This window comes from Sycon ciliatum, chromosome 7, assembly GCF_964019385.1.
Source record: "Sycon ciliatum chromosome 7, ocSycCili1.1, whole genome shotgun sequence".
Taxonomy (NCBI): Eukaryota; Metazoa; Porifera; class Calcarea; order Leucosolenida; family Sycettidae; genus Sycon; species Sycon ciliatum.
In genome coordinates, this window is record NC_088649.1 from 18,043,617 (window position 1) to 18,065,296 (window position 21,680).

At 50.0% G+C, this 21,680-nt stretch overlaps 2 protein-coding genes across 2 annotated transcripts in view; both read left to right on the top strand.

Annotated features, from left to right (window-relative positions):
• The window catches only part of LOC135820578 (calaxin-like), a 10,784-nt gene extending 9,850 nt beyond the window's left edge, over positions 1 to 934 (top strand). The window contains exon 8 of the mRNA XM_065333643.1: positions 1 to 934. This exon is cut by the window's left edge and continues 18 nt beyond it. Within this exon, the coding sequence (XP_065189715.1) occupies positions 1 to 117 (117 nt within the window). The 3' untranslated portion in view covers positions 118 to 934.
• A 6,529-nt stretch (positions 935 to 7,463) lies between these two features.
• LOC135821140 (uncharacterized) lies at positions 7,464 to 20,749 on the top strand. Its single transcript, XM_065334204.1, has 10 exons — positions 7,464 to 9,667; positions 11,828 to 12,067; positions 12,765 to 12,920; positions 13,667 to 13,831; positions 14,357 to 14,517; positions 14,962 to 15,139; positions 16,032 to 16,172; positions 16,576 to 17,306; positions 18,078 to 18,198; positions 18,977 to 20,749. The coding sequence occupies exons 1-10, from the start codon at positions 9,155 to 9,157 to the stop codon at positions 19,520 to 19,522; spliced, it is 2,952 nt and encodes a 983-aa protein (XP_065190276.1). The 5' UTR covers positions 7,464 to 9,154; the 3' UTR covers positions 19,523 to 20,749.
• Positions 20,750 to 21,680: the final 931 nt, after the last annotated feature.

Consider the following 21,680-nt stretch of genomic DNA (forward strand, 5'->3'; position numbering starts at 1 on the left):
GGCGTACTCAACCAGTTCAACGTTGTAATTGAGGACGCCAGCGGTGGCGCTGAATCCGCGGCCAGCCGCAGTCAACAGCTCGTGGAGGCCGCATGCAGTCTAGTCGGTGGGAAGTGACGAGGACTATAGCACTCGTGGCATGCGCAGTGACCACTTCAGAGTTTCTCAGCATTTTTTCCAACAGCCCACCCGGCTGTATCACACTCCATGTTTGCCGGACACGTTTCCTGTCAGTAGCACTCTAGCTTCCAGAGTAAACCGTAACTGGTAAAGATTTTGTTTCTTTGGTATTGTTATGTAATAACTGCATCTACCATGCTCATGACACAGTTGCGTCAAGTTCACAAACTCCTTAAATGATCTACATGCAGTACCGCGGTGAGGTTCATCCACCGTCCGTAGAGCGCTCAATTTGCCGCAGGGCAAAGAGCGGAACACACAAACACTTTCTGTTTTTGTAAATGATCTACCATGTTGCCTATAATGATTGTGAATTGTGCCGCAGACTCTCCAGTTAATGCATCTCCTTATTTCAATTTGCTGGCCCATGAATTTTGCATGCATCCTCTTACGTAAATTCTGCTGACGATGGCTGACTGGCCCGAAACGTCAAGAATTTCTCGACATCGCTAATAAAAGAATTTTTAATCCAGCGCATGCGCCAAGAGTGAACAGCAACTGAATTCTGAAGAGAGCTGTTGTCAGTTAACAACCCCCCCCCCCCCCCCCCCCCCCCATACACACCCACACTTTTATTTACAATGCAGTTGCATGATGTCCAGCGCTTTCTGAATATCCTCTTTAATACGTACTGGAAATATTGTCAAGCCTTTTGTCATGATTGCAGCCAAGGAGCCCGTATGCTCCTTAGTGCTCCATGGATGACGCACATTGCATTAATTTTTTTTAGAATGCAGTGTAATTATGATACTGATATCCAGGCCCCAGTGCTTTTTCAGTCCGTGAGGGTGACGGCCTAACTGAACTGAAATGACAAGCCTGCGATAGACTGACTTACACGTACGTTTCTGAAATTCAAGAGTCGTCTTCATTCAGTCTGTGCATTGTCGGCTCGAACCGGCACACACAGTTTAAAATAAAAGTCCACAGGCACAGAAACACAGAGCTAGTGGAGCGGCCTGCTGTCACCCATGGCGCACCTCCACTTCAACGCCATTCTGAAAGCGCTTCCTGCTCTTCTAAAAAAAGACAAAGAAAGTTGAGAAAGTGCTTTTAAGGTGAAGAGCGTTCAAGACAGAAAGAGAAACTGGTCCTGTTGGAATTTCAATTTGTCACAACTTTCATCTAAGACAATCATCACACAACTGATACTAAAACCTGAGACAAATAAATTATTAGTTTCTGCTCACGCTTGAGCCTTCCCATGGCCCACCCTTCCTTCCGCCTCCCTAGGAACGCCACCCCCACTCCCACCGTGACCCCCCATGGATCAAGGCGCAGATGCAGCTCCCAAAGTGGTGGGGGTGAGTAGATCAGACCACCAAAGTGGTCAAAGACCGAAAATCCCATTCGCTGCATGCTAGGCCCACTTTCCAGTTTCCATGCAATGGACAGGTACAGTTACAACGAAGGACCTCCAATTAGAGTTCAACATGTGCAGCGCTTATCATCGTGAAGAGATCAGAAACGCTATTCGAAACAAAGTGGCCCTGGAAAGGCTCGCGAATAATCACACCTGTGACTCCACGTGGTGCAGGTGGAGAGGAAAAGCGCTGCCGCTGATGAAGTCGAAATCACGGTACGCGGAAAGTGCCCCTTCGGCATTGGAAGAACTTGGAAGAACTTATGATGAAATAAATAGACAAGGATAGTGCAGCAGCCATGGTCGATAGCTGCTGCCTTGCAAGAGATTGTCTTGTCAGTACCATAGCCTATAGGCTAGTGACCATTCTGCGTTCTATCTTCCACGCCAATTCCATTGTAGTTGAGCCTGTAGTACACTGTGTAGATTACAGCCGGTGGAAACGTTACGTGAATGGGGGAACATTATCACTGGCGAAGTAAAAATATAAAATTAAATAATACCAACCAACTTCCTCCATTGTGAGCTCTAGCACTAACAGTCTGTACTACTAATTTGACTGAGTTTGAGGCGTGGCAATGAGTAAACCAAGAGGGGCACATCGCTTGTAAGTTGTAGTAATCTACACTGTCTATAACCGACACAGCAGAGTCTATCCTCTGCATATCCACATCGTGCTCATATGCAAACAACTGCACTGCAAATAGGCGGACCTGATCTACCCGACGAAGGATCGGAGCCAAGTATAAGGCGACCACCTGTCCTAGAAGACCACTGAAACCAGGACCCAGGGATACTATTTCCAGTCCAAATGACCCTGGATAAAGAGAGTCACCACCTGGTAACAGAGACCACGTTTTGAAGGACCTTGAGCGGTCGTCTTAGACAGGTTTCACTAGTACGAGTACTTACATGCATGAGCCTACATTGTAGGAGACCCACTCTCTCCCCCTCAGAGGATAGTAGGACACACTTGACAGCGGTCGTCACAGTCAGTGCTGGGAATGGCGATGAGTGATCAACCCTGGTCAACCCTTCAACCATCGTCCAGTGCAGTGTCTGTGTGGCTTTTGCTTTTGTACATGATATTGATAATTATCACTCCCTTAGTATTGACTCACATAGATTTTTGCCATACCTAAACAGTCAAATATTCCTGCATATTTCACTCCTTAGGGCTATATTGACTGCTTATATTTGACTGCTTAGGGGTTGCGCAGTTGAACGGTGCCTAGCTAGTGCAGCATTGTCACTGCATGAGTAGGCCGTGGTGCAACGGTTGTGCAATCATAAAACCGGGATTCATGAGGTTATCGTTCTGGAATTTGAAATACGGACTGTTTGTCGTGATAAATCTAATATTGACTTCGTACTTGGTCAGTATAGGAAATAAAACCTCGTAAAAGACCTCGGCTTCGCCTCGGTCTTTTACTCGGCTTTTATTTCCTATATTGACCTCGTACTCAGTCAATATTAGATACTGATTGTAGTGTAAGTGTGTGTGAATTTTTCGTTGCATCTTTGCCAAATCCACATTGCACGTGCAAGTAAATGTGGGGAAACTCCAGCAGCTGTCGGCGATGCATGTGCGCATCTCCGCTCGAACTTTCCATCGAATGTTCCCAATCTGCACCTTTGGCACAATGTATATTTTAATAATGATCCATTGGCGTTAATATTCCATGTACATTCCGCACTACACAAGGTACACGCTGTGGCTCGTTTGAGCAGGGATATTCGCGCCGGTTTGCGAGCGCTTTCACACAGCTGTCATTGTGGCGCAGTCGGCTTCATCGGGCCGAGCGGAATGCACAAGACCAGGCTGGATGGCATCATGGCGAACTACCGTTACCTGTCGTTCTGTAAACCCGTGGCATTGCACACGCACACTTGAACATTTTCGGCGAATCAAGTGCGTTGCGTGAACTGTAGCCTGCTAGCTCCTGCAGGGTGCTCCGATTGCACTGGCACCTGTATGCCTCCGCGATCCGCTTCTCAAAGGCAAAACTCTCCACAAGATCTGCCTGCCTTTACTCGCTGACTGATATAGCCATGATAACGACATGTGCATTACATTTTGAAGATCACCAGGATCAATCTTGACTTGACTTGAGACACACGCACCGTCCGAAAATATCCTATTAGATGATCGCTTTTGATACACCACTATGCATACATGCAGTCGAATCTTCGAACTTTGCGTTCGCTCTCCACGACTCCAGTGCAGACTATACTTGTCTCGTCGATCACTGAGCCAGTTGTAGTGCCAGCTGAAAATGGGCTACAACCAGGGAGTCGTCAAGCACCGGTGTTTGACTACTCCCTGGCTACAACACTGCATCATCGCGCATGCAGAAAACTAGAAGATCCAACTAACAAACTGATACTTCAACTTCAAGACTAAAGCATGTTCCCGGCTTGCAATCCTGTGTGTGGAGGATCGAGCGAGATCCCCACAATCACTACAGTCTACAGCCAGGGTGTTTCGACATCCGGACGATGGATCGGGGCCAGCACCGCGTTCGGGCGAGCAGCCCAGTGTTCCTGGTCTATGGCCCAGTATGGGGTTTGCGGCCCGCGGCGCCGTTCCTTTCATGCACTCGCACAACACAGAACCTAGGCTAGGGGCCTAGGCTACAGTAAGATCGGGCGCCGAAGAACGCAGGGGCTCGAGCGCAGCCTAGGAAAGTTCTTAAAGGGGAAGTTAAGGCAAAAATTAAAATTTCACCAGTTGTAGTCTTCGGGGTGCTGAGTCGAATGGTCTTGGTCCGAGGAAGCTGAGACGCTCCCTTCCTACTTGAATCCCAATCGAACTCGCGCACTTCCACCGAAACTGGGTGACTGCGCCCTACTAGATGGGGATTTGTATGCAAAATGTCACTAAAAGCGCCATTTCGTTCTTATAAAAGCACGGATGACCGCGATTGGCCCATATGTTGTAGTCTTTGGGACGCTGAGTCGACTGGTTTTGGTCCGAAAAGGCTGCGATGCAGCGTTCCTCCTTTATTCCCAATCGAACATGGTTGAAGAAGCGGTCACGTGGTCCTGGGTGCCCAAATCACCTGGTCACCACGCCAGCAGGTGACAACTTTCACACCAAGGTTCAACTCGGGTTCAACTCGAGTGACAGGACTGCACCCAAAAAAGGTCAAACAGGCTAGTAAGTTGTACCCTGCAGGCACGGTGACCAGGTGACTGGTGTACGCAGGAGCACGTGACCGCTTCTTCAACCATGTTCGATTGGGAATAAAGGAGGAACGCTGCATCGCAGCCTTTTCGGACCAAAACCAGTCGACTCAGCGTCCAAAAGACTACAACATATGGGTCAATCGCGGTCATCCGTGCTTTTATAAGAACGAAATGGCGCTTTTAGTGACATTTTGCATACAAATCCCCATCTAGTAGGGCGCAGTCACCCAGTTTCGGTGGAAGTGCGCGAGTTCGATTGGGATTCAAGTAGGAAGGGAGCGTCTCAGCTTTCTCGGACCAAGACCATTCGACTCAGCACCCCGAAGACTACAACTGGTGAAATTTTAATTTTTGCCTTAACTTCCCCTTTAAATTTTTGATTCTAGCCAGACCGTTCTTATTCACACGCGCGCGGCGAGTCGAGTGACGTCATGACGTTTGTCATGTATATGTACATGTACATGTAGTGCAATGTACATAGTACAATCATGTACTTCTTAAAGGGGAAGTATACCCTAAAATCAAATTTTCACCAGTTGTAGTCTTCGGGGTGCTGAGTCGAATGGTCTTGGTCCGAGGAAGCTGAGGCGCTCCCTTCCTACTTGAATCCCAATCGAACTCGCGTACTTCCACCGAAACTGGGTGACTGCGCCCTACGAGATGGGGATTTGTATGCAAAATGTCACTAAAAGCGCCATTTCGTTCTTATAAAAGCACGGATGACCGCGATTGGCCCATATGTTGTAGTCTTTTGGACGCTGAGTCGACTGGTTTTGGTCCGAAAAGGCTGCGATGCAGCGTTCCTCCTTTATTCCCAATCGAACATGGTTGAACAGGCGGTCACGTGCTCCTGCGTACACCAGTCACCTGGTCACCGTGCCTGCAGGGTACAACTTACTAGCCTGTTTGACCTTTTTTGGGTGCAGTCCTGTCACTCGAGTTGAACTCGAGTTGAACCTTGGTGTGAAAGTTGTCGCCTGCTGGCGCGGTGACCAGGTGATTTGGGCACCCAGGAGCACGTGACCGCTTGTTCAACCATGTTCGATTGGGAATAAAGGAGGAACGCTGCATCGCAGCCTTTTCGTACCTAAACCAGTCGACTCAGCGTCCAAAAGACTACAACATATGGGCCAATCGCGGTCATCCGTGCTTTTATAAGAACGAAATGGCGCTTTTAGTGACATTTTGCATACAAATCCCCATCTAGTAGGGCGCAGTCACCCAGTTTCGGTGGAAGTGCGCGAGTTCGATTGGGATTCAAGTAGGAAGGGAGCGTCGCAGCTTCCTCGGACCAAGACCATTCGACTCAGCACCCAGAAGACTACAACTGGTGAAAATTTGATTTTAGGGTATACTTCCCCTTTAACTAGTGGGTGTCGTAAATGGGAATGACTGTACATATGTACCTGTACATGTACATGTAGCAGTTACTGTTTACACGAGTACATGACATGTACTCACCTCCCATACATGTACAATGTATACAATTTTAAAAGTGTTCTTAAATCTGATAATTCTAGCCTGGACTGTTCTTAAATTTTGCCGGTTTTCCAGCCTGGGTGTTCTTCGGCGAGGTGTTCTTCGGCGCCCGATCTTACTGTACATTTGTAGGGGTCAACGGACAGACAGCCCTGGGCTGATCCGGGATATGCCCCTCGTCCGTAACATGCTAGTGACTCAGACTGCTTTGACCGGATCTGTAGGACTTAGTACTAGTAGACCTACATCATGAGTCTGTAGGTCTACTAGGAGTGCTAAGTGAGAGGTCAGGAATAGGTGGACGACTCACGAGGATGAACAGTTCAACTGCCTGAGCTGACCCGACTCATCCCAATCTTTGGCTAGCCTAGGCAATCCGCAGCATCCCAGCGCGAGATTCCCGCCACAGAGAACATTTTAAAAATTGTGTGCGGTGATCTCAACAAGCGATCGATGTTTTGGGATGTAGATGACAGCGAGCAGACTCATGGCGTCGGTTATTGCAGGGTGTTGTGATCCTGGTCCGAAGAACTCTACAATCATTGTGGTAGTCAGGGGTTTCTCTCACACAATCATAGAGCAAGCCGCATACAGACACGCTTGCATAGGTAACTACCAACTAGCATGATATCCTCGCCCCTGAATGCAATCATAAAGAATCTTCGATGCAGACTCAGCTACAAGATTGTATATTATACCAGCATCTCCTGAACTATTCCATGATCTTGCACACCGCAGGTGCGCTGTGGACGGAGCGCTGATGGAGCCGCAGATAATGGCACCTTGGCGAAGGCACCTCGTCGGCTCGCCAAGCCACCCAGGCGAAAACTGCCCTCGAAAGCGAATTCCTCACAGTGCGCTCTGCGGATCGAGACGCGCCCCAGCTCGGATCCATGCAGGCTGCCTTCCCCCTGGGCCCTCGATGGATGCATTTGGTAATGGTCGCGGAAGGTCTGTAGAAACATAAAAAGGTGACGATCGATTCGTGTTGCAAGTGAAATGTTTCTTGAACTCGTGGGAAACGTTGCGTGCTAGCTTGTATGAGGAAAAGGGACGATATCGGGTCTTGTCGTAACAGCGCTATTTGTAGTTAGCGATCACTGCAAGATTGCCATCGAGGGGTGTTCACGTAGGCCGAACGTTGTCTGACTAACTGCATACTTGCAATCGTTTCGGCTCACTTGTAGCTCAGGCCGTGCGTGAGATCTCCAGCAAATTGCACGTACATGTAGTCTAGCAGCAAACCAGACGTCCCATGTGCTGAAAACACCGTGTGAATGCGAGTTGACCGCTACTGATGTCCTGGGCTGTAGCTGGCTAGCTGTGTCCCTTGAAAGTTGAAGGTGGCGTGAAGGACGAATAGCGTGGACGGAAGACAGGGCTCGTACCGTGGTGTGGATGCGCTCAGGAAAGCGCGGGAGACGTCGTTGCAACATCGCCGATCGTTGGGCTGGTGCGTGGCGAACCCCTGACCGCGTTCCCTTCGACTTTGCCCTGTCTTCGGAGTAGCCCTCACACCTCCATGCCATACACACGGCATACGGTCTTACTTGGCAGAAGTGAGTTTGGTGTGGAGATTTTGATCACGTACGATTCACACCTACGAAAAAGTCTCTGGTCTGTCACCTCCCCCCACGTTTTGTGAGATCAGCGTCCCTGAACACCAGCACTAGGGACTCGATAGGGTGCATCCAAGCTCGTTGACATTTGGCCACAAAGGAACACGGGCTTGTGCATCGTTTGGTCGTTTTGCTCGCGAGCAGAGGCAACTTGTATTCTGCCTCCTTGTCCAGGCAAAGTGTGATCTTCGTTCAGCGTGGAAAGCTGGTTGGCGTTATTCCAGTTCAGACATCGTTTGTCCTCGTCGGACTGACGCTGACTCCGAGGCTGAGTGATCACTCCATCAGTGTGCGCGCTTGTATATTCAGGTTGTTGTTCGCTCGTACAGTCCTGGCCACCCGGCACACTGACCGGCATTGCTGTCACACAGTCAGTGAGTTGTGTGAGCTACAGAGCTGCAGCACATAACCGATAAACGCGCATTGTCTCTACGCCGTTGTTCTCTGTACTACGCGCACTGCAATTCGTCGTGGAGAGAGCCCCAACGCCAACGGCCTCGTGCCTCGCTAGCTGCTTGTTAGAGCAGACGATCAGCGATATCCGCCGAAGAGAATTTCCTACGCAGAGCTGTCTGTCACATTCTCTGTTTCTCAGCATATTTGCGTAGCACCATCATCTGCAGGAAGAACAATAGCCACCGGCCTGCAAGAGCGAACTCTGTTGGAGAGAGACGTTGGGATCGAGAGCGCGCTAGGTCACCCTATGCTATTGTTGTCAATCGCTTTTCGGAGCATTGGCCGAATCCACAGAACGGACGTTGCAGTGAAGTACGGAGCAGTTGCGTTCTCCTTACCTTAGCTCGCACTCTGACTTCTGCTGATCTGAGTCTCAGTCGTTCACTTTGTGGTTACTCAACACTGTGGTGAATGAGCGAGGCGGCAGCTTACACTCTGAAGCAGTGGGAATCGAAGCCATTGTGTGACTCTTGGAACAATGTGCTCGGCCTAACTCTGCGTGTTTGTATCTGACAGGCAGGTGGACGTGTTACAATACCCAACTCGAACTCAAGTACCTGCAATACTAGTACTAGTAGTAGCAGAGTTCTAACATATTTCCATGTGACGACGGCAGTATCGTCAACCTTGGATTTGTGGAAGAGCGGAAGTCATTTCCTGTTCCGTTTTGTCGCTGGTTGTCGTCCCCAGACCCAGTCACGTGTGCTGGTTCGTGACCCCAAACAGTGGGCAAAGGCCGAAGTTCAGTTGACGTCTTGTTCCGTGCGAAACGTAAACAGTGACGGAACGTTGCCCGCCCGCTTGTACAGGGCATTGGAAGCGCGCGCGCCCCTGTCGTCGCCTTGGCTAGGCAGCCGACGCTGAACTGATGGCGAAATGCCGCGCGGAGCGCTGCGCTTCGGTGTCGGTGTTCGAGGAGTGGATCGACAACGGCGACGTGGAGATCTCCCCGTGGCTCAGCGCAACATTGCCTCGTTCTGGGGTGAGTGCGGGCGGACCTGGTGTGAAACGATACCTCTCCTCTCGAGCTAGCATCGCGGGCAGCGGCAGATGGGAAGGAAAGCACACCAGTAGCTCAAGAGGTTCTTCCACGGCCGCAATGGACACGTTGTCCATCCTTCGTTCCAGCAGCGCACAGCCGTCGTGCGTTCGCACAGGTAGCGCGCACAGCGGTGGAACGAACTCTAGCGCCGACGAAGATCGGCTGGTGCTGCACGAGAGCAGTAGCGAGGAGAAGATCGAGGCTATGTACGAGGAACTGGAGATCGCTAGGAAGCAGCTAAACGTGGCAGGTACGTGTGGCAGTGCGCTAGTGGAAGAGGTGCGCCTCCTGAAAGAGCAGAACGAGCAGCTGATCAAGGACAAGAGTCAGCTGCAACTGGTAAGCACATTCTAGCCAAGTTACAAACGAATTTGATCTAGCTCTGCGGCCAACGAGACAAATAACCGCGATGAGAAGTTGCGTTTTTTAGTTTTTACCTTGCACTTCTCGAACGATTCGACCCTTCGGTGAGACGTAAAGCTTTCATTCCGATGCCCCAGCATGCACTTCAGCTAATTGTGTAATCCAATGTACCACTGTTACTGTCGTCGGTTCCAGGTAGACCCCTTTCTTCTGCGATTAGTTACTAGCCCGGTTAGGAATGCGCGACTGTGATGCTCACATCGTTGTGAACGACAACAGGAAATGCAGGAAGCGGCCAGAGCTAAACTAGTCTACAGTGGAGCATTTAAATTTTACTAGCAGATGACTTACGAAATACCAGTCTCTGTGTGTGTGTGTGTGTGTGTGTGTGTGTGTGTGTGTGTGTGTGTGTGTGTGTGTGTGGTGGGGGGGGGGGGGGATGTGTGTGTGTGTGTGTGTGTGTGTGTGTGTGTGTGTGTGTGTGTGTGGTGGGGGGGGGATGTGTGTGTGTGTGTGTGTGTGTGTGTGCGTGTGTGTGTGTGCTTGTATGTGTTTGTGTGTGTCTGTGTGTTTTGTGTTTGTGTACATGGTGTGGGTAAGTGCTTGTATAAGTGTAAGTGTGCAGGGGGGGGGGGGAGTCACAGTGCAGAGCCTATACCTTGAACACAGCACTACCATTGACAGCTAAAGCAGGACACAGCAAAGAAATCACAACCTCCAGGCAAGCGAGCATTTCGTGTAGTCTCCGAAATCAATAGCCTATGATTATCATATACAGTGAGACCTGTCTAAGACGACCACTCATGGGACCTTCAAAACGTGGTCTCTGTTACCAGGCGGTCTCCTTATCCAGTGCCTTTTGACTGGAAATAGCGTCCCTTGATCCTGGCTGTAGTAGTCTTCTGGGACAGGTGGTCGCCTTATCCGAGTGAAGTAAGGCTATGTAAAGCGCGTGTATATTATGTACCAGGACGTTTTGTCCAAGACGCATCGATGTCATCAAAACAGTTACAACACGTAGAGTATTTTCCGGAGTACAAGTCGCACTGGGGTATAAGCAGCACCCAGATTTTGTTTCACTAAATACAGACATGTACATGACTTGTACTCTGTTCATCACCGTTAATTGGATCATCGTAGTACAAATCGCACCGACTTTTGTTTGGGTGAATTACAGGCACTGTAAACCAGGAATCGTTTACGCCCGTTTTAGTTCGCGAATTGCGATGACGGACGATTTTGCGCCCGGCAAGCGCTTGCGATTGGAGTCGATTTGATGATTGACTCGAGTCTACAGTTTCGCGTTTCGTGCCCACCTGCTTCCGCGATTTCACACCCATCGCGAAAATCGCGATCGTTTCAGGAACACAAAGAACACAAGGGTTAACAGTATTGAAAATACGGCGTACACTCCGGAAAATACGGAACATAAAATTAATACACAGCTCAATCTCCGGACAGCTAGCTGTTTCGACTTTGCTAGAAGAAAGTACGGAATGGAGACGAAGAAAGTGGGAAGATGTACATTTTTCTTACAAGTACACACTGACTCAAATCTTGTTAGATTAGAGGAGCAAAAGGGTGATAAGACCTTGTGTACTGGGATGGATACTACTGTGCAGCTTAGCACAAGTGATCATGGTAGACAGGTGATGTGTTGAAGCATAATAAATGTTTTTTTTGCAGAAATGATCTCTTGGAAGATAACATTTTAATGTTCTGTATAGCTTTGTGGTCTCTAAAGGAAGGCCGTCTCTAACGGCATGTGGGCACAACAGCTATGTGGTCCCCAAAGGCAGGTGGTCTCTGTGCACAGGTGGTTTTTAGAGTCAGGTGTTCCCTAAAAAACAGGTGGTCTCTGTGGACAGGTGGTCTCTGTGGACAGGTAGTCTCTGTGGACAGGTGGCCACTAAAGACAGATGGTCTCTAAAACACAGGTGGTCTCTGAAGCCAAGTGGTCTGTAAAACACAGATGATCTCTGAAGCCAAGTGGTCCCTAAAGACAGGTGGCTTCTGGAGCCGAGTGGTCCCCAAAGATAGGTGGTCCCAATAGTGGGTCCCATGAAGACAGGCGATTCCTTTATTACAGTGGGTCTCAGTGCACTGCTCACTGTCTGTATACTGCTTCATATTCAGGACTTGGAGAACGAGACGAAACGCTATCAACAGAATCTGAAACAGGCACGCTACGACATGGAGGCCAGCTCGCAGCTGATGGAGTCAGATCTTTCCGATTCACAGTCCACGGTATTGTGTCTTCGCGAGGAACTCAGGTTGGCTCGCGAAGACGCGGCGACACACGGTGATGCCATGCGGCAGATGAACGAGAAAGTCGAAGAGATGGAGGCTGAGATCAACGCCAACCAGTCTCCCTCGGTAAGATGCTTGTTATGCATCTGGACATGCTGTGTGTATGTTGGTGTGTGTGTGTGTGTGTGTGTGTGTGTGTGTGTGTGTGTGCGTGTGTGTGTGTGTGTGCGCGCGCGCGCGCGTGTGTGTACTTGGATGGGCACACCACACTCAAGCAACTGATCACCAGTTACTGATTTCATAATGAGCCGACGTCTTGGCATTGGGTACGAAGCATGATTTTGCGAGGCCATGCAGTAACTTTTCCAATCGCTTTACTCCAAATGGCCATTAGAGGCCTCTATGGTGACACGGCTACGTGGTTGATGTTAAATAAATTTTACGGAGATAGTCAACCGTGTGAATAAAGACCTCGAGTGTAACAGATACTTGGGGGAATAACGACACATTCTCTAGACTATTTGACTGCATGCGTTCAGCCTCACGAATATCCACCACTCGTGAACAACGGCAATTTTCTCATACACAAATGAGAGAAGTGGCAAGGTTAACTGTAGAGAAATCCACAAGCCTGCACTGTATATGATATGTAGAGGACCTTGATGATAACAGAGTACATATCTGAATGGCTTTTTGGAGGTGTGCTAAACTGATATCCGACTGTGTTTTCGTACCCCCCCCCTCCCCCTCCTGGTCTCCCCTACCCCTTGTACCCCTTTCCGCCCTTTCCCCATCAACTCCCCCCCCCCCCACCCCAATGCAGGTGAATGGCAACAGTCCAGTGAGGCGTAACCGTCTGCGCACGGTGAGACGTCGCAGTTTCCGCTACGCCGGCGCTCGCCGAGTACCCAGCAACAGCAGCCAGCAGTCGGACGGCGTCGACACGGCATCGGTGACGACAGTGACCTGTGAGATCGGGGTAAGTCAATTACTGTGAGTCAACAAATATTCGGCGCATATTTATTTTCAGCTTGTTTTCGGCCTGGTCATGTTTGGGGAATGCCCCAAGTATCGCCGAAGTCGCACCAACCTCTTCTTCACATGGTCATGTTTGGCCGAAAAAATTTTGCTGCCGAAATTTTCTTTTGCAAGGTTCAGTGTGACAGTGTATACAGGCGGCAGCAGTACGGGCCGAAAATTTGATGCGACCGAAATGGGTTATAGCTTTGAGAGGCCGGAATTTGAATGGGCCGAAAATTTGTCTACTTACATTATAGATGACAGAGGCTGTGTTGCTGTACAGTATTATTCTTCACTGTAACGAAAATCCACTGATGAACGTGGCAAGAAAATCGTCTCTTTGAGACTTCGATGTTGTGTTTTTTTTTTTGTGTGTGTGGTGATGACGGTGACACTTAGATTATGAATTTATGAATACATTTTTCACACCATAGCTGAGTGGTTAGAGCATCGCTGGCTAGAAGCGAGGGTCCCTGGTTCGAGTCCTCATGGTGACAATAAATGTTTCTCTTCAGATTTTTCCCGTTTGCGTCTTTCCCTCAAGCCAGTGGATATTGTTTTAGGAAGCTTTTTTTTGTCTCTTTTACATGTACTGATAGCCATAGTTTTGATCTTTGCAATGGACGTTCTTTGACACAGTAGGACGTGTAATGAGTGTGATTGTGTTCCATCTTGCTGGTGCTGATGCTTCTGCTGCTTTGTCAGATTCAAACGGAAAGAAATGATGAACTTGTGTGCAAGGAGGCGCAATGTCCGCACGTCGAGCGCCTCAAGACAAAGCATCGTATTCTCATCGACGATCTGCGCGAAGAGCTGACGCAGACGAACGACTACGCAATGCGACGACGCAAGCAAGTTTGTGATTTGCAGGTAAAACATTTGTTTTCAGCTATTTTAAAGCAACATGCTAATAGGAGTATGACCATGTCTGCATGATATGCGTCACGTGTAGCGGAATCATCACTTCCCAAGCGGTGTATTTTAGGACCAGGCGAGAAAGAGAGAGGAGGAGCCAGGGAGAGGAGGGGGCAAGCCATAAGTTGCAATATGGCCAACCCAATCCATCGTTCATGTTTTTTTGGAAGTCTGACACACAGACTTTCCCGTCTGGTATAATAATAAATGATGTGCTGTGCAACTGTAGGGATGATGAGGACTCCCGTTATTGAGAACAAATGCCGTCGGTTCCTTGGTGTTCAACCTAAAGAGGGTCTAAATCGTAACCGTTAGGAAATTTCACTTCTCAACTCCAAACTCCAAAATGGTCTCTTCACTGCGATTCAAATCCAAATTAAGACTTACATTACACCAAATTTTCGGGCTTGGCCCATCATTAGGGTAATGAAAAGTTTAACTGTAATCATAAGGGGAATGTTCTGATCGTCTCCGCTGTAGGATGAGCTGCACATCTGCCAGGGCCAGCTGCAGGAGTTCATGAATGAGAACACGCACCTGCGCGAGGAGCTGGAGGACCGTGTCGCCCAGCTGCAGATCTACGGTGCGCTGACGCCGAAGACACCCGGCATGTCACTGCAGAGTGAGATGGACACATTCAGGTAGGAGAGATCTTCTCAGTATCGCCGTCCCGGTCTTTCAGTGCTGTGAACGACTTTAAAAGCGTAGTGTGTGTGTGTGTGTGTGTGTGTGTGTGTGTGTGTGTGTGTGTGTGTGTGTGTGTGTGTATATGCTTGCCTCTTTGAGGCACTGCATCACCTTTAGGTGGCAGTTTCAAGGTCTGTGTGTGTGTGCGTGCGTGTGTGTGTGTGCGTGTGTATGTGTGTGTGTGTGTTTGTTTGTGTGCGTGTGTATGTGTGTGTGTGTGTTTGTTTGTGTGTGTGTGTGTGTGTGTGCGTGTGTGTGTGTGTGTGTGTGTGTGTGTGTGCATATATTGTGTGTTTGTTTGTGTAGAGACTAGCACCATTTGACCTGTCCCGCTGGGCACTGCGTAGCCAGACTTGGCAGCAGCATCAATATGTGTGTTTGTGTGTCTGCACCTACAGGTATCCGATATCGATGGTCAAGACCATTCCCATGTCCCCGGCCCGTCACGCAGCCGCAGAGCAGACTCTCTCCACGGTCAGTGAGGTGGAGAGCATTCCTGAGGAGGTGCTGCCGGCTCGTAGCCCTGGTGATGGCGCATGCATCGTGCAGTGTGCCGATCTCCACAGCATCCGCGAGGTGAGAAGTCAACACTCTTTGCACATTGAGAACTTCGCTTTGTCGTCCTGTACTAAAGTACTTGTTTTGGTGCGTTTTATGTCCCCATGACGTCGAGACCTCAGGTCGGCTGAGGGCAAAAAGCCTCACCATCACTATGCTCCCACTATGCAATTTTTTTGTCTTTGCCTGTGAGCTGTGATCATTGTAAAAAAAACCTTACGACTGAAAGCACAACCCAATAACTGTCTTCAATATAACATGGGGTGCAATCGTGCCAAGGCTTAGAATCCACAATTTGCTGGCTGCTGAAACCGTACTGCTGTACATCAAACACAAGTTATTCAAACTCTGGAAATCGACGAAAAGCCAATTGTGCAATGACGTAATTCGTACTCACATAACACCCCACAAGCCACCTGGGTATGGCAGGGCTGCCACTTGCTCCGATTTTTCGGAAATCGTCAGATTTTGGATCGCCTGTCCGACAAACCGACCGATTTTGTTCCCCAAGAGGGACAACCGACTATTTTATTTTGAGCGCTTTTTAGTCCAGTTGGCCATTAATTCATAATTGACATAGTTGTAGTGCGTGTGCTGGACAGTTAAACATGTGTTCTGGGGTCCCAACAGCAAGCCGTTTTTCTAAAAAACTTCTCCGCGGTGGCCCTGCCCCCTGCACCCCGCCGGGGGAAACCCCTGGACCACCACGACAGATTTTTCTCCCTCCAAGTGTGGCAGCCCTGGTATGGTCGTGTGGGGTGTTGAACAGTGCATTGCTGATACCAGCGTTCTCACATGCATTACTCCTGCATTCCACATTTCACATATTACTTTGGTCATGCGCAATGGGCTTATTCACTCTCTTTCTTGTTTTTTTGGTGTCTGGCGTATTGTGGGTTCTGCACTACAGAGTGTCAAGGAAATAGCCCAGCTTCGTGACGAAGTTCAGGTAGCTATAAACAAACTCAACACCATCTTCTTAGAACATCATCAGCAGGACAGAGATCCACTCCAGCCGACCACCAACAACATTCTCTTTGATCCGAAGCAGGTACGATGTCTTCCAGTGCCGTGCAGGGGAGGGTGTCCAAGTCCCATGCTGGGTTCAATATCCCGTGCGGTTTCAATGTCCTATGCGGGTTCAATGTCCCACGCGGGGTTCAATATCCCATGCGGGGTTCAATATCCCATGCGGGTTCAATGTCCCGTGCAGAGGTTCAATATCCCAAGCAAGGGGTTCAATGTCTTAGAGGGGGTGGGGGGAGAGGTGGAGGGTCAGTGGCTCAATGCCCCATGCATGGGAGGGGGGGGGGGGTGAATGACAGTACTCGAAGCAGAGGCCTGGATGCATTTCGCCTCCGTTGTTCGGGAGTGTACTAGCACCTAATATGGTTGGTCATGTGACTTCTCATTATCTGCCTCTCTCCTCTCCGTCTTACCGCCTGCTACTGCAGCCGCTGAAGACCACAGTGTCCTTACCGATCAGCATGAGGCTGTCACGCCGTTCCTCCAAGTCCAGCCTGCGCACCAGCAGCAACTGCAGCGTCACCAGCACCAGCGGCGGCGGGGGACACGAGCTAGCAACCAGCGCAGCCGTTGCTAACGGCGGCGGCGGAATGTCGTCGTCGACGGCGATGAAGGACGGCGACAACGATGAACAGTGTAAGCAGGTATATGACATGGAGATCTTGCACCTGAGGGAGACGATCCGTGAGCTGCTGGCCACCGCCGAGGTCAACGCCAAGATCACCAAGAACTCCATGCCGGCGACTACTGCCGAGCCGACGGTTCGAAGCAAAGCGGCACGTCGCCCGCTGCAGAAGTCCTGCAGCATGGACGACGCCAACATGCGGGGCATCGCGATGCCCGTTCAGCTGGAGAAGCTCGCCAAACTCCAGCAGTCTCAGCATGGCTCGCCGCCGCCGTCGCCACGGATACAGGACAAGGAGGCGCAGGAGTGGGCCAAGCTGAAAGAGCAGCAGGCGCGCTCTCGTTTCATCCTGCACAAGGCCTGGTCGCAGATGAACTGTCGCTCCAACAGTGTCAGCAGCACCACTAGCAGCGGCAGCACTAGCAGGAGACGGGAGACTCTTATTCCGGCGCAGCGCTCCGTGTCCAACCAGGACCCGACGTGTTCGTCCACGCAGGTCGATGACAAGGTGCCGCTCTCCATCTTCAAGTACAGGTGTGTAGAGTTTGAGGGCAATAACAGTTCTGCTTACTGACGGAGAACTTTGCCTAGTTTGCAGTTTGCTCTGTGTGCATGGATGGATGGACCGAATCCAAACTTCTACAATGCAATTGCTCTGTGTACATGGATGGATGGACTGAATCCAAACTTCTACAATGCAACCCACCTGCTAGGTGCTCTCATACCGTCGTGGACATGGAAATCCGATCGATTGACTCGGGGCCGGCGCCCTCAGTGCGTACAGAACGCTGCGTCGGAGTGCACGTGTTGATCGCATGGGTACTCACGGCTGCATGGCCAGCGTCCTGGGGCCGCTCGACGATCGACCGGATTTCCATGTCTATGACAGTAGCACAGACGCTTGCTTTAGTGCTGGCATCGTGCATGTATAGGTGTATTGCTTTAGTACTGACCATGACCGGGTACCAGTGTGTTGGTCCATGTGCAACTACATGACATAATATGTATGTTAGGAAAAGAATTACCTCAGACACTCTTTGTAAACTTCCTAACGAGTGGCAATTGCAACGATTGTCCGAAATTCATACGTTAACGAGAAGATATGTTAACGAACTGGCAGTCTTCGGGCATATCCGCACTTAACACATAATTATGAGACACTGCAGCCTCAACAGAACTTACTATAATGAAGAAATGTCACTCGTTAAAACGATAGATTTACTTCCTCGTTATATTTACATGTCTTACAGTATCCCCGAGACGTATATCTGAATGTTGTACTCGCTGTGTCGCGTTGTTTTCCAGGCTCAATTCTCTGCAGTCTGAGCTGCATGAATCACGCTCAGAAGTGGACACCCTGGAGGAGCAGCTCCTGGAGGCCGTCAGGCAGAAGATGCACATGCAGGAGTTGCTGGACGATTGGCAGGTATGTGTGTATGTAAGCATTGTGCTGGGGATTGGCAGGTATGTGTGAGCATGGTGTTGGGGATCGGCGGGTGTGCGCATACATCAGGGGCGGATCCGGGGGCGGGGGGGGGGGGGGGGGGGGGATTCCGCAGAACCTCCTAAATTTCGCAAAGGTACTACTGGAAAGCATATGCATGTACCGTAAAGCACTGCAGAGTGTGATCTGTATACCGGTATTATGGTTTTCACACCGTCACACGTTGTTGCACTCTGCCATACGATTTTCCTTTCCCTGGCTGTAAAATCAAGGTGGGGTGCTCACGCGAGACGGGGCGCTCTCGCGGTACAGTACACCTACATGTATCAGATATTCAGTTTCGGCTATGCTGGAATGTCCATGTAGTGATCGCTGGATCCCCGCCCCGGCATACATGTACAATCATGCACAGTATCAGTGTAGTGTTGAGTGATTGGGATTGACTGGGTACTGTGAGAGCTATGGGACCAGGCTGAACCTAGAAGGCACTGACAAATTGTTCACTGCCGGAGCTGCCCGTTGTACGCGCACTTTGTCAGGGCCTTCTTCGTTCAGCCTGGTCCAATAGCTCAGAGTGCCAAAGCAGGTCATTCTCATGCGTCCTCTTGTGTTCTCACCTCAGTTTCTCTTCCCCCCCTCCCTCTCTTTCTCTCTCTCCTCCCCCCCCCCCTCTCTCTCTCTCTTTCTTTCTTTCTCTCACTCTCTTTCCCACACACACTCTCTAACTCTTGTCCTACTGTTTCTTCTTCTCTGTTCGCAGAGTGATATGGAGAAGGTTGTCTGCGATCGCGTAAACGCGCAGGCCACCAGGGACGCGATGAACAGAAAAAAGACGAGCAAAAGCAACTCGCGGAATTCCACCCCGGACTCGTCGCCCAAAAAGCGGCGTCTCTCTCTCGCTCACCTCCTCTCACCGGCACGCAATAGCCAGCTGAAAGCCGAGCAGGCCCGACGACAGCCGCTGCGACCCGCCAGGGCCTTCGACCAGCCCGAGAACTTCCGCTCCACCGACTTCTGGGCGCTTAGCGGCGGCGATGCGCAAAAACCCGACGCCAGACCCGCTCTGCGTGCTTCTCAGCACCGCCGCTCCCCATCGCCCGTGACGTGTGACTCGCCAGTGCTTCGTCGAAAGAGGTCCGGCTCGAGCAGCACGCAGACGAGCATCGCGCGCCCGCCCTCGTTTGTCGACCCCACCTCGCCACAGTCGGGCACACCACCGCCGCCGCTGTCGGCCTCTCGTCGCAAGTCCAGCGGAAACGCGTTCACCCTGCCCAAGTTCTCTGACTTTCGGCATGTCAAACGGTGAGCGTCGCGAGCGCATGGAATGTACAGTGAAACCTGCCTTAGCCTACCATCACTCAAGGGACCTTCAAAATGTGGTCCCCGTGTACAGGTGGTCTCCTTATCCAAGGTCATTGGACCACATCTCTTGGTCCTGGTTGTGGTGGTCCTCTGGGACAGGTGGTCGCCTTATCAGAGTGGTTGCCTTGACAGTTTTTACTGCACATGTACATGTACGCATATCGATACCTGAAACCTGGAACGCACGTCGTCGTAGCAACGACGGCGATGGCTTCCTCACAACGAGGCTGTGGACCCACCACCTGCAATACGGTGCATGCCGTTTGAGATTGCCAGGACGACGGAACACTTGACAACGGCGGAGGTTTGGTATCGGTACACACGCATACATACACACACACATGCACACACATACACACACACACACACACACGCGCGCGCGCGCACACACACACACACACACACACACACACACACACACACAGAGTCAATTACCTACCCGATGTTTCCGACTGGCTACGGTGGAGCCCTGCACTGAGCCAATATTTATTATGGCACGTCTTCTGCTCTCGTAGTCACCTTACAGCACACTGCATGCTTTGTGTATACGTATCGTCTATGCTGCAGAACCGCTCCCTGTGCTTTGAAGTAGGTGGTTGTGAACACATTGGATAGTGCGTATGTTCAGCGTAAACACAAACTGACTGAGCTTGTAGGACATAATGCAGAGGTCTTTCTGTATCAGAGCAAAAGATCCTTTACTTTCTATCGGATTTACAAGTAATATTATTTGACGGATCCAGTGAATCAAGTTCAAGAAATTTGGCATGCCAGAGCGATGATTCTTTATAAATTACTTCGATCTGTCTCCGACTCTCCGCACCGGTGAGATGTAGCTAACATACTGGTATGTTACACCGACGCTTGCCCGTGATTTTACGCAGCTCAAGTTCATTTTTATGCAAAATGCCTGGACGGTCTTCTATAGAAGGCTGCCCTGAAAGTACATGCAACTAAGTAACTGTTAACAGGTTAACTCAATTGTGGAGAAGAGTATTTTGCAGATAATTATTATGTTCATGATATTTGTACATTCAGATTTTCTATTGAAATTTCTCTCGTGTTTTCCTTTTCAACTCCTTCTTATACTTATGGCTATTCTCTGTTGACTTCCGATTTCTGCAATGAGTTTCCAATGTCTTCACATCGCTGAACCAGAAAGTAATATCTTGTAACCTTAGAAATATGTTGATTGTCGGGGTTGGTGTGAGACATGCCTCACATGGGAGTGGGCAACGAATGATGAGCGTATACTTGTTAAGACGTGGCTTACGACTAAGTATTACGTCGTAAGCTCATACCTCGGTTATCCGGACCCCGAAGTTGCGTTACTTACGGGCACTTGGGTCCACCGGGCACCCTTTGGACGGATGAGTTTCAGTGGAAATATTACTCTTTTCAGTCTTGTCACTTTTCGTGGAAGTCACGTGCCACATCCATGGCCTTTCCCCATTCAAATGAATGTGATTGGGAGGTTATGGGCAGTGGCCGGTCCCAGACCGCCTGGATAAACGAGGTGTGAGTGTACATGCATGCAGGCTCCCATGAAACCAGAGACAGAAGTGAAGGAGCGCTTGACTCCCTCTCGAGTATTGCATCGCACTCTTTCGGAATTAGTTTGAATGTATGTGCGCTAAGTGGTGCGCGTGTGGATGTGTATGTGTGTGTGTATGTGTGACTGTGTGCGAGTGTGTGTGTGTGTGTGTGTGTGTGTGTGTGTGTGAGTGTGTGTGTGTGCATGCGCACGCGTGTGTGTGTGTGTGTGTGCATGCGCGCGCGCGCGTGTGTGTGTGTGTGTGTGTGTGCGTGTGGTGGCGGTCAATTCTTCAGCATTGCAAGCTGTTGAATGGTGCAATCCCAGCACAAGTTGCTATGGCTTCTGCTGTAGCGTCGCTATCAGCATCGCCTTCAGCGATGGGCGTCAAAAAGGTCAACATGTGTGTGTGTGTGTGTGTGTGTGTGTGTGTGTGTGTGTGTGTGTGTGTGTGTGTGTGTGTGTGTGTGTGTGTGTGTGTGTGTGTGTGTGTGTGTGTGTGTGTGTGTCAGGCAATTCATCAGCCTTGCAATCTGTTGAATGGTGTAATCCCAGCACAAGAAGTTGC

Coding starts and splice junctions, on each gene's coding strand:
- LOC135821140 (XM_065334204.1), top strand. CDS start 9,155: ATGGCGAAATGCCGCGCGGAGCGCTGCGCTTCGGTGTCGGTGTTCGAG. Junction 12,068..12,764: donor ACGCCAACCAGTCTCCCTCG/GTAAGATGCTTG, acceptor ACCCCAATGCAG/GTGAATGGCAACAGTCCAGT. Junction 12,921..13,666: donor CAGTGACCTGTGAGATCGGG/GTAAGTCAATTA, acceptor CTGCTTTGTCAG/ATTCAAACGGAAAGAAATGA.